Source organism: Erinaceus europaeus, chromosome 5, assembly GCF_950295315.1.
Source record: "Erinaceus europaeus chromosome 5, mEriEur2.1, whole genome shotgun sequence".
NCBI lineage: Eukaryota > Metazoa > Chordata > Mammalia > Eulipotyphla > Erinaceidae > Erinaceus > Erinaceus europaeus.
The window spans coordinates 111,806,351-111,819,956 of NC_080166.1; the positions used below are offsets into that span (position 1 = coordinate 111,806,351).

General features: G+C 36.2%; 1 protein-coding gene and 1 pseudogene across 2 annotated transcripts in view; one reads left to right on the forward strand and one right to left on the reverse strand.

Moving 5' to 3' along the window:
• Window positions 1-1,282: 1,282 nt before the first annotated feature.
• SLAIN1 (SLAIN motif family member 1) overlaps window positions 1,283-13,606 on the reverse strand; it is a 60,046-nt gene continuing 47,722 nt past the window's right edge. For both annotated transcript variants that reach the window (XM_060191600.1, XM_060191599.1), the window contains 3 exons: window positions 8,502-8,657; window positions 3,325-3,607; window positions 1,283-2,345 (listed from right to left, as the gene is read on the reverse strand). In XM_060191600.1, coding sequence (XP_060047583.1) covers window positions 2,270-2,345; window positions 3,325-3,607; window positions 8,502-8,657 — 515 coding nt within the window. In that variant the 3' untranslated portion in view covers window positions 1,283-2,269. The remainder of the gene's footprint in view (window positions 2,346-3,324; window positions 3,608-8,501; window positions 8,658-13,606) is intronic.
• Window positions 5,835-5,928, forward strand: LOC132538830 (U6 spliceosomal RNA; annotated as a pseudogene).

The window sequence follows — 13,606 nt, forward strand, 5'->3', positions numbered from 1 at the left end:
ATCTTTGCTTTTTAGTCCATAGGTTTTTTTTTAAAATAATTTCATTTATTTATTTATTGGATAAAGACAGAGAGAAATTGAGAGAGGAGGAGATACAGAGGGAGAGAGACAGACACCTGCAGCCCTGCTTCACCACTCATGAAGCTTTCTCTCTGCAGGTAGGAATCAGGGACTTGAACCTGGGTCCTTGTGCACTGTAGTGTGTGTGCTTAACCAGGTGCACCACTGCCTGGCCCCTAGTCCATGGTTTGAACAGACTCTTTTCTGAATATAAATGAAATGTTTTAATTGAAACTAAATCTTTTCATTTTCTTAGCAGAATCCATTTTTTTAAAAAGTTCTGTAGTAGGAAAAGAAACAGACTTGAGATTCCTAAACTTGAATTCAAAAGTCTACCTATTCATTAGCTAGTGTTTATGCAATGTTAATGCCTCTGTTTTACAAATGGAGATAACAGTAGGTGATTTCTCTAACTATTCAATTAGGTGTTAACAGAATATCAAGAGATTCTTATCACTAAAATGTCTCTAAAGTGATCAGTAAACATTACTCCCTTCCCTTTAGCTCACATTTCATTTAAAGTGCAAATCACCTGAACCACTATATATTAAAAGCACTCTATTTAAAAAAAAAAATTTCTAGTGATCTCAGTGAGATCTCTATTTTAAAACTTAACAGTAAAAACATTAGCCTAGGGAAGGAGAGACAGCAAAAAAGTTATACAAAAAGACTTTCATGCTCGAGGTTCTGAGGTCCCAGGTTCATCCCCCCATATCACCATAAGCCAGAGTGATAAGTGCTCTGGTTTCTCTGTATCTTTCTTTCTGTATCTATCATTCTTTCATTAAGATAATAATAATAAAAAGACAAAACAAAATGAAACTCTTGTCTAAACTTTTCATAGTACCTTTGGGTGAAGTTTTCCAATAAGGATCTAATATAAAATATTTTGCTCTTTTACAAATATTGAGAAGGAATGTCAAATTTAGCTCCTATAAAATATTAAGATCTCCACCAAAACAGTTATTACCTTTAAAGGGGTTCCTAAGCAAGAAGCTACTTGAATTCTAATGGCCTTTCTAAATGCAGCTTAAAACTCAATATAATGCTATAGCATTATGGCTCTTACCAGAAGAATTTTAGAGAAACTATTTTTACAAATGTAACTGATCGCCCGACCTGCTTTGCAAATAAACACCCTGTATACAGGAACATCACAACAACTGCAGTGAAACATACACTGTTATTAATACTGTTTGCTGCACAGTCATGCATGACCTGGTATTGCTGAAATAGTCTTTATTTCTGAACATTCCAAAACAGCAGTGTACACAGTAACAAATATTAAGTCATATACCATAAGAAAGCATTCATTAGTGCAAATTGGGTTTTGTAAAAGGTCTATCAAAAGATTTATTTGCTTTAAAATTCATTCATTTCCAGAAGCACTGTTAATAAAACATTACACTTTCATCCTCTGTAATAAAGTATTGAAAGTCAATTGTGGTACAGTAGCAAACATTGCAACTATTAAGTGCAATGAGCTTGTGGTGTCATTATGAATATGAAACCCATGTATGACAATAAATTAACAGTGAAAAAGACAAGACCATTTAAATCTGCTGTCTGGCTATCTTCTTGCAAGGTGTCAGATTACATTGTGCTCATTCAACATAAAGTTATGTCTTTCAAATTTGTGTGGTGGATTTTTGCTGATAAACCCCAAAGCTAAAAAAATAGTACCTTACCACAAAAATATTTTTATGGCACAAAATTTAAGTTGTTCCATTGTGGTTCACATAGGTGTAAAAAGAAACAGGCACAAAAAATAAAATTCCTGTAAACTATAAAAAGTAAACTTCAAAGAACCTAGCTGTAAATATGCAATGTATTAAAATACAGAAAATGTAATGGGAAGATGTTTAGAACACATAAGTAAACTGAACAAGTTAATTTTTAAGTCATATGGCAAAGAAAGCATTACTGATACATCTCAATTCTTTCAGAAGTATCCCAGGTACGTAGCAGTTCTACAAAATCTTTCTAGATCTAAGTGTCACAATACTGCAACCATGGATTTGAGAAGTTTGCAGTATCTCAGGCAAATATTTAAGTGCAATAATTAGTCTCTGGTGATCGGTCCATTGAAAAACAATGCAGTAAATATGTTAAAATGCAAAAGGAAAGAATATCCCAACATCCATTGTTACCCAGCCAGCTAGGTAACACAACCCTCATTTCCACTTCTTTCCCATTTTCCAAGGGTGCATCAGTAGCAACCATCTCTCCAGTTTCCATCCCTCAGTGTGCTGAGTGAAGACAGAGGCTTTGGAGGCTGAAGGAAACTATAAATGAAAGAAAAAAGGAAACAGACTGTTAATAATCCCACGAGTTAAATTGGATCTGCTCTCTTGTGTATGTTCTTCCCTTTGTACTACTGACAACCTGTTGCCACTTTCTCAAGCACACCTATGCATATGGGCATTCTTAACACACTTGTTTCCTGGAACGCCAGTTCTCAGCAGTGTTGGGCATGTTGCATGTATACTAGAGATTTGCAACACAAGTGAAAAATGATCAGTCTTAGTATATGAAGAATAGTTTAAAACTAGAAAGGAACAGATAAACTCAATAGAAAATGACCTGAGGATAAAGTTATTTTATCGACTGCAAATATCAAATTAGCATGAACAAATTTTCAACGTCACAAATAAGCAAAGACTTGCCTATGATGCTGGAAAAGAATTTATAAAGATGCTAACAGCCAACGTTTGCTAATTGGGAGGAACTAGTTTGCAGAAATGTATACATATTTCTCTAAGACTAACTCAATAGTCCATAACAGCCCATATGCATGAGCCCTAGTCCTTAGTTGCTTACATTCTAAAGGGAGAATCAGAACACAAATCAATATATAGGACTGAGTCTATTGGGTGGTGATAAGTGTGATGGGGAAAATGGAGGACAGGAGCATAAAGGATGAGTTGCAGCTCTTACAGCAGTTCCAGTTTGGGATAGAGACGACGTCATCGGAGCAAAGGTCTGAATGTTGGAACAAACAGGCCATGCAAAATAACTTGAGGGGGAGAAAGATACACAAGTTCCAGGAGCTTGCCTGATTGATTAAAGCAAAAGCAAGCAGTGCATCAGGAATGAAGCACAGAGGGAGGTTGAAGAGAAAATTTGATCAGAGGGGTGGTGGTCTGACCACAAAGGGACACCCCCCACAAGACAGAGGTCACAGGCCTTCAATGACAATGTGAGTAGCCTGACCTAAAGTACAAGTCAGGTCTTCAGATTAAGTTACAAAGACAAAGGACAAACCTTCGAACAGGTTGTGCAATTTTGCTTCGAGGCAGGTTACTCCCGTTTATTGCCAATGAAGGTCTTGGTAGTGCACTGCGACCCATTATTCCAGAAGCTGCAGCTTTGTTTGGTGTGGGGATTCCTGTGTTGGAATACAGCTGTAAGCCATTGGATAAAGGCATATTGCTGCTGCCTTGAACGGTTGGACTCACATAAGCTGTGGCTTTAAGTGGCTGTCGGACAGACACTGGGAAATGGCCCACACTGTGGATTCTGTGTTGAAGCTGTCCTGGTGATGGAACTAGAAGAGAAAATGGCACACATGTAAGAGAAAACTTCCACTGTTATTGAATTTAGGAAATGTGTCTTATATTTTAAAATCTTTTTTTTTTCATCCTCCAGGGTTATTGCTGGGCTCGGTGCCTGCACCATGAATCCACCGCTCCTGGAGGCCATTTTTTCCCCCTTTTGTTGCCCTTGTTGTAGCTTCGTTGTGGTTATTATTATTGCCCTTGTTGACGCAATTCGTTGTTGGATAGGACAGAGAGAAATGGAGAGAGGAGGGGAAGACAGAGAGGGGGAGAGAAAGATAGATACCTGCAGACATGCTTCACCGCCTGTGAAGCGACTCCCCTGCAGGTGGGGAGCCGGGGGCTCAAACCGGGATCCTTACTCCCATCCTTGCACTTTGCGCCACCTGCGCTTAACCCACTGTGCTACCTCCGGACTCCCATATTTTAAAATCTTAATTGGACATTGAGGGGATAAAATACAGGTTCCATACAGCATGTAATACTTGAAAATCCTAATTCTTCACAAAATAAACTCTTCAATTTATAATTTTTTTAGCCCCTAATAATATTTGGAAACCAATTCTAAGAACAGTTTCTTCTTTAAAAATTTTATAACAACTGAGGTTCTTTCTCTGTCCCTCTTTCTTTTTCTTTCTTTCTTTCTTTTCTTTTTTGATAGGATAAGAGAAATGGTGAGGGGAAGGAAAGTAGCAAAGACTGAAAGAGAGAGAGAAACAGATGATCTTCAGGCCTGTTTCATGAAGCTCATGAAGCTTCCTCCCTGCTGGTGGAGAGCAAGGCCTTGAGCCTGCTAACATGTGTGCTCAGCTGGGTATACTACCACCTAACCCCTATCTGAGTTTTCAAAAGACAATTTATTGCTTGTTTAGAAGATATTAGGATTTCTTGGTGGTTGCTTTGGATACACTTTCATGAAAATAAAACAAGGTGACATTAATGGGTACAAACAACTTATTACAGATATCTTTCTTAAATAGCTCTCATTATATGTTTCAGCATGGCCATGAATGTGGAAGGAGGGAGCAAAGGGAGCAGACTGAGAGGACACTGGAGACCTAATGCACAATGGCAGAGGGAAATCTAAATTGGTGATGGGATTGGTGCAGATACTTAGTATGAAAGGATGAGAAATTGTACCCATGTGACAACTGTCTTATAAACCATCATTTTTCTAATAAAACATTAAAGAAAAAGGATTAAATAATAGTTTCTATTATTTTTACCTATCTTATGGCACGAATGGGGTAATTAAACACTACATAAAGTGTTACAATGCTACTTGGCACTTTGTAACCACCGAACAAGGATTAGTATCTAGCAGTTATGACTTTTTTGCCAAAGTAAAGCTTGTAAAGTGAAGGAAACTCTCTACATTAAGAAGTGTGAAAAATTCATAAATATACTGGTCAAATATTGTGTGTCATTTATATGTTAAAAACAACAGACTTTGGCTTGAACTTTTATGTTTCAAAATCCTTTTTTTTTTTCAAAAAAGAAAGAAAACTTTCATCACAAATTAATAGAAACTTAAATACATAACTATAAGTATTGTTTGCTAACTACTATAGCCTTTGTGGTGATTCAGTTGAACATGTTCTGTTTTCTAAAGCACTTGAACTAATTTTTAATTTAACTATAAAATATATAATAACTGTCACCTTGAAATAAAAGTTATAAGGTAGACAAAACATGTCTGTAGTTTATTTTATAACCTTTCAAAATATTTTCTCAATAATTATTTTGCTGAAGTATATACTGGGTATCTATGTCTAAGAATATTTATTATACATGAAAAGTAGAAAAGTCACTGAAAAATGAAGCCTTTGTAAGATCTTACTATAGTTCTGTTTTCAGCAAGCTTTCAGATAAAGTGGTTGATAAATCTCTAAAATTCTTTCCAATCATTTTTTTAATTCCTCAATTTGTTAGCTTCTAACCATTAGTATTACAACATAATGGCTGATCAAGTATAACAACTGTACTACACTAATGCAGATGTTAGTAATAGGTGACATTTGCATGGAGGAGAGTCAGGTAGACATATAGGAATATGTTGGAGCTCTTTAGTTGTTTAATTTTTCTATACATCTAAAAGTAGAACTGTTAAAAAATCTATTTCGAAAAATTCACTATATGAATTTGGCCCACTTTCTTTTGGAACAGAATATATGGCACGTAAACATTCAATCTAGAATGTAATGAAGTTTCCAAGTGGTGCTCTTGGGCAGCACATCTTCTGAAACAATACAGAGAAGATTAGCATGGCTCCTACACAAGCAAGGTACACAAAGTGAACATACTCATGTACGCACTACCCATATCAAGATATAAAACATTACCAAGCACCTCTGAAAGCTCTCTTTGTATCTTCTCTCAAATAATACTCCTCTGAGATGACTATAATCCTCACTTTCATCACTGCAGACTGGCTTTAACTACTTTGACTTGCATACGCATGGAATTATATAGTATGCTCTCCTGTGTCTGGTTTCTTTCACTCAACATGTTTTTCAGATTCAATCACATTATTGCATTGCTATGCAGAATTCCAATATATAAATGTCACAACCTATTCCCTAATGATGAAAAGTTGGGTTATTTCCAGTTTGGAGCTTTATAAACATGTTTGAATATATGGTAGTGTTCCTATGCACTCATTATGTTGGGCATATTCCAAGTTGTATGACTCTTACAACAAATGAAGTTAGCTACATTACTGAACATAAAAATGCAAGTTTTCTATTTCTAAATTATATTTGCAAAAACATTTAAAAAATCAAATTACTTAAGATAAATTTCACCATATATGTACAAAGCTTGTTTCAAAAATTGTGAAGCTTTGCTGAGACATGGAAAATCTAAGGAAATGGCCCATGTCAATTATAGACTCATTAATAAGGCATCTAAAAATTAGATATATTTTCAAATGAAAACATCCATGAAATATTGAACAATTAAGAAAAATAATCCTGTTAATCTTGTTGACTAACCTATATACAAGATTAATTTCCAGTTCTTGTTAAATAAGAAATGGGAAGCCAGATTAAATTAATAGACATATACCTGATTTCATTATTGAGTAAAAAATATCTATTATTCCCAAGAGTTTGTGAGTCAATGATCAAACTCAAGTTTGACTACAAATTTAGTGTTCTTTCCAACTTTCTCTAGCCTTCGTTCTTTTCCATAACGTGAAATGAGTCAGAACTCGAATCTTCATGATACACTCAGAATTTATAAGGATATCTGTTTATAATATCCAGAAATAATACTGAGAGCAGAAACCAAAGATTTTTGAAATAAATTACTGAATTACTGCAAATATCACTCTTCTGAGTTTTTAAATTAACCTCCAATATTACAACCAACTTATAAGTAATACATACATACATATATATATATATATATATATATATATATATATATATATATGCTGGGAAATTGTGCAGATGCGGTCACATCCACCATGTTGTCCCCTTAGGGCATTGTCAGTTCCCCTTGAGAGTTGATACTGCTCTCTTAGCCCCTTCACCTGTGGATGCGGAGGAGGGTTGCTGCACATAGCAGGAGGCAGCCATTTTGCTAGCTCCACATGGCCCAAACCACTGTGCTCTCACCCAACTCTGAGGTGCCCGTGTGAATAAAGATTTGTGTTCCCTCTCTGCTCCCAATCTCCTCTCTCTCCTCCATGTCGCAGACCGACATATATATATACACACATACACACACACATACATATATTTCATAGCTTAATGGGAATTTTACTGTTGGGCATTACGCCATCTCCCCCCTGCTCCATGCTGCATTGCTTGATGCTGGAGTCTATTTACATAATCATTGTTTTGCCTGAGACCCGCCCTGCCTGCAGGGCATTGGTTTAATCCACACTGGTTAGATGGAGACTTGCCACCTTTGCGCTCTTTTTTTCTCTCTCCACCCCCTCTCCTAGCCATTTCCTTTTCTGACTTGCCACTTCTGTTTCAGAAGATATAAAGGCAGTTTTTTCTGATCAATAAAGGCATTATTGCATTGCATTCCTGCTAAGCAACAAGTTCCTGGTTCCTCTCCAGTGTCGCTGAGTAAGCAGCAGCCCAGGTTGGCTCCGGTTGAGTTCTCTCCCCTGCGATGCAACTCGACATATTACTATAAAGAATTTTCTCTAAGATTGTGGGGACAGAATAATGGTTATGCAAACACCTCTCATGACTGAGGCTCTGACGTCACAGTTTCAGTCTCCAGCACCACCATAGGCCAGAGGTAGCAGTGTTCTGATTTCTCATCTCTCTTTCCCCTTCTTTCTCTCCCCAACCCCACTAAAATAGTACAATAAAATATTAAAAACAAGAATTCCCCTTCTCCCTTTATCAACTTATTTAAATAAACTGGACCCATGGTTATTTTATTCTACACTGTGTTATAATTCATTATTGAATTAATTATTCTATAGTTCAAAGTGTCCCAGAGATTTTGTTTTGATTACTGAAGAGTTTCAAGTCATTGCCTGCATCCTTTAATATGCACTTGTCATTTTTTTTTGAACACTTTCATATCTAGCCAACCCCAGTAGTGTACATTTTACCTTTTTTGGTACATTTTACTCATCTCTAGTAGACAGCTAGATACAGTGTTTCAATGAAAACATTTTTGTATGATGAGTGGGTAAATTAATTACTATGTAGTGTTTTTACTACTACTATCCTGAGATAAAAAAGGACTATTCATAATTTACTAATTATTAACTGTTGACATAAGCACGGATAAAAGTAAAATACTACTTAATTTTAATGACGAATAGAAAAAGGTCTTCTATAGTGTTCTTGCAAGAAAAATAAAAAGCCTAGTAATGCTATAATACAAAGTATTTTGAATGTCCATACTTACTACTAGACTGTATTCTTGAGATTCCATTTCCAGCTCCATGCAAGCTCGAGTCAAAACTCTGACTGTTTCGCACAGTGACTGGAGAACTAATGTGGGTACTAACGGTAGTTGTACTTGGCATTCGAGCTAGATTAGGCATACTTCTTCGAAGTTTATCTAGAAGAGAAAATAAGTGTACTATGCTAAAAAATGACAATTTTCATGCCAGATAAATGCTAGTTTTTTTAAAGTGCATAATATAAATGTTTTGATTAATAATGAAAATTATGTTTTCTGAATTATAACAAGTCAACATAGAATTAATTTCCTGTAGAGTAAAACAATCAGTGATTCCAGAAAGTTTTCACCAACCAAATATTTTTTAAAAAGTGTATGGTTTATGTTGATAAGTGGTAAAATTGAGCTAATCAGTTATCCCTATGTTTTTATACAATGAGTGGATGAAATTGTATCAAAGTCAGGTTAGACAATGATATTATGATCACCTAATTTTTTTAAAAAAGATACTAAAAATTGTTGCATGTTATTAACAAGATTACTGAGTATTTTGCTAATATATCCAAGTAAAAGAAATTACCAGGGGAGTCAGGCAGTAGCACAGTGGGTTAAGCGCACAAAGCGCAAGGACCGGCAGAAGGATCCCAGTTCAAGCTCTGGGCTCCCCACCTGCAGGGGAGTCACTTCACAAGTGGTGAAGCAGGTCTGCAGGTGTCTTATCTTTCTCTCCCCCTCTGCCTTCCCCTCCTTTCTCCATTTCTCTCTGTCCTATCCAACAATGAAGACAGACAATAATAATTACAACAATAAAACAAGGGCAACAAAAAGGGAATTAAATAGATATTTTTTTAAAAAGAAATTATCAAAATCCTAAATTGATGTTTTGTGATATCTATGCATCATATTACCTTCTGGGAAGTTTTTACTGTCATGAAAGTGCCACCAAATATTAAATTTGACAGAATGCTTCCTTTTGCTCCTTGCTAAGTACATCTTCTGCCACTAAAGGGCAGCAGAGTCAAGTACAGATCTCACTGCTCCTAAAATTTGAAATCTGCTACAAGACTCCAAGAGTTTTCTTTTACTAATACTCACATTCAGAAATTAGAGTAGATACATCAGGTCACTCAAACTCAGAAAACAAAAGGCCTACCTGAATACTATGCCCAAACCAGAATCTGCTCTCCCCATCACACACAGTTCCTTCTACATTTAACATTTGGGGATTGCAGCCCAGATGACAAGTGACCTCTGTAGAAGTCTAGTATATTTCTGTTTCCCTTCTTTGTCCTTGATGCCAAAGCCTGTCAATTCTGCCTCATTAGTATTAAATGTATCTTCCATTGCAACCTAGTTTGGACCTCACTGTTTATCAACCACATTTTCACAGAAATTTTGAAAATTTGTCTTTAGCAGCCTGCTTTGTTCCTCTAGCTCATCTTTCTTACTGTCAGTTCCACTCTTCCTAGTGGAAAAATACACATCTAGGCAAGCTTCAGTAGAAAGCCCTCCAGTAACTCTCCCTACCCTTCATCGTAAAGCCCAAGTCCTAGGCACAGTCGAAGAGTCTGTGTTTCTCCAGCTAGCCTTGCCAGCCAGCCAGCTCTACCACCACAATGGAAATGAACTTCCCAAATACTCCACGTTCTCTAATTCTCAGCACATTGGCCCCTCTACGTGGACACTCTTCCCTCTCTGGTGGGACCAATGAGTGAATGAATGAACAAAGGAATAAGTAATATGTATGCTAATTTCCAGGCATTCTAGAAGGTGCTGGGGATGCCACATTGTATTAGACAGGTAGAGTCCTCAACTGAGTTGTGTAGACTCATTTTTCAATCTCTTTTTTTTGTTTGTTTTCCCATAACTGATCCAGAATTGAACAACTTTTAGAAAAAGAATGAGGTTCACATTTACATGTGGTTGTTAATAACTTATCTCTATTATTCTAGACCCATATATCTTTATAACCAACCTTTACTCATATTTACGCATCAAATTTATTTTTCAAAACTCTAAATCTGAAATATACTCTTATAAGTAAAGCTTTCAAAGTGTAAAGGTATACTTTCCTGTCAAACAACCTGGCCATCTACACTTTAAAGTTCCAGGAATGAAAAATAATGCTATCTTTCAAAAGCTCAGCAATTTATCTTCAAGAACTGATATACAGTAACTGGGAAAATAGACCAAACAAATAATCCAAGTGAGTTCCTCATATAAAGAGGCAGCAAACAATAACAATAACAACAATAATAATAAAAGAGTAGAGTAGATAGCATAATGGTTATGCAAAGAGACTCTCATGCCTGAGGCTCCAAAGTCCCAGGTTCAGTCCCCTGCACCACCATAAGCTAGAGCTGAGCAGTGTTGTGGTTATTAAAAAAACAAACAAACAAACAAAAAAAAAACGAGGCAACAAGACTCACCATGGTTTGGAAAAAAGATGAAGAAGTATTTAGGAATAAATGAGACACTCAGGTATCACTAGCTTTGTAGTCACCAGTGGTCCAGGAGAGGACATCGGGCTAATACTGGTTGCAACATGCCAGTGCTAACCCTATAGCTTACAAATGTAAAGATTCTGCAAGATTTTGTCATATTCATATTTATCAAATTACTCCAAATATACTTCTTTTAATTCTATGGCATACTCTACTAATTTATTTTTAATGCTACAACAGAAGGAAAATCTCTTCTGATCTTAGGAAGCACCAGAGTTAGGGAAGCAGAAAATATAACTGCATGTCTCTGGATTATTTTTAATCATTTTAAATGAACCAATGATTAATAATATTTATATATTATTTTAGTATGTTAGAAAAAAATAAGACAAGGAGTACCTTGTTGAACACACATGTTACCATACACAAGGACCCAGGTTCAAGCCCCTGGTCCGAATCTATAGGGGTGGGGGAAGCAGCTCCATGAGTGGTGAAGCCATGCTACAGGTATCTCCCTTACTCTCTATCTCCCCTTGCTTCTCAATTTCTGTCTCTGTAATTAATTATTTTAGTTAATTTTTTAAAAATTCTGATAGATTTCAAAGTTGTCACTCTTACCTCACAATTTTGTTCAAATAATGTTCCATGGTAACACATGCCAATAGAAGCTTATAGTGGCAGAACAATCTTTATTCATTTTTCAGCATTCACTGTAGGTACGGCAATAAGCATTATTCCACTTATATAACCAGATAGGGTTTGATATGGAATAATACCTAGGTACTTTTGAGAAAGAAATGTTTACTTTTTACTTATTTATTTATTTTTAAATTAATTTTGCTTGCTTATTTTTATTTATTTCCTTTTGTTGCCCTTTTTAAAAATTATTGTTGTTGTAGTTATTATTGTTGTTGTTATCATTGTTGGATAGGACAGAGAGAAATGGAGAGAGGGGAAGACAGAGAGGGGGAGAGAAAGATAGACACCTGCAGACATGCTTCACCACCTGTGAAGTGACTCCCCTGCAGGTGGGAAGCTGGGATCCTTATGCTGGTCCTTGAGCTTTGTGCCACCCTGCACTTAACCTGCTGCACTACTACTGCCTGATTCCCTTTATTTATTTTTTGTCACCAGCGTTATCACTGGAGCTCAGAGCCAGCACTATAAACCCACTGCTCCAAGCAGCCATTTTTCCCCCTCCTATTTCTTCTATTTTATTAGATAGGACAGAAGGAAATTGAGAGGGTTGGGAGAGGCAGAGATGCAGAAAGACAGACAGACATTTACAGATCTGCTTCAATGTTCCTGAAGCATCTCCCCTGCAGGGAGGGAACTGGGGCTCAAACCCAGGTCCTTGTACATGGTCATGTGTGCACTCAACTGAATACATAACAGCTGGCCCTAGTATTCTTACCACTTATTGAGGAAAGGCTGATTTACAGGACTTGTTGCCTCAGAAGTACATTTTCATATATTTCCAAGATAGGTCGTAGCACTTCTCACCCAGCACCAAACTGCTTTTCACCATCACAGGCTACTGGGCTCTCTCCCCCTTTTATTCTTTCCTACCTCATATATTTTTATAGTAAAAAAATCAAAGTGTTGAGACATGAGAAATTTGTGAAAGGTATTAATAGTAAGACAGAAGTAGAATTCAGGATTTATCAAACATTAGAGTCTATACTTACGACCATTAAATTAGTCAGAAGTCCAATCCAGAAAAATTGTTGTGCTCCCATTTTCCTTTCTACATAGAGACCCAACCGTATCTCCACTTTCCTAATTGACATCACTATAGCAATAGGTTCATAGAAATCTAATCTGTTTCCTGATGCTGTTTAATGTAAGCTGAAACCACCTTGCTAAGACAGTACAATGATCCCACTGATAATAATCAACATGAAGAATAGCAACTGCTAGACAACTAGGATACGATGTTCTAACACTTGACAATTACCGAAACAAACTTTGGAGCTCTAGATTCCTTCTCTTCCCTCAATTTTATTGTTTTTTTTAATTTTTATTTTTGTTATCACCAGGGTTTTATCATTCCAGGCAAACTTTTCCAGACAGAAATAGAGACAGAGATAGAGACAGAAAGAAACCACAGCATTGAAGAATCCTCCAATGTGGTAGGGACCATATAATGCTCTGACTCTCATTAAGTACGTGGAATGCATTGTCTTTTTAACACTATGAGCTTTAACTGATCACTATGATCTTTTGCCAATACTACTATTTTTTTAATGTGAAAGTATTAATAAGGGACTTATGTCTATAAAATTTTAAATATTTCAAATTATCTCTCAATTAGCATGAAGGACATAAGTACAGAGGAAGAAAAGATTAAAAACTAAAATCATGATAGTAGATGGTCATTACTATGATTTGTATTTTGCCTTATAACATTAAAATGATTAACTTCTGGACCCAGCTTTGAGAAATGGTGCTATTTAATAAATCAAAGTTATAAATCTGAATGACTCTTGTCTCCACTTTATAAGGGATTTGTTTATTAGGGTATGAATGGTCCCTAGTACAAAAACATACCTGGTTTTAAATGTTACATGAATCATCTCTCTGTAGTTCCTGAAGTCAAGGACTGTAACTCCAAACAGTGGGAAAGGAAGACAAGTGATAAAAAGGAAGATAGAAAATATGGAA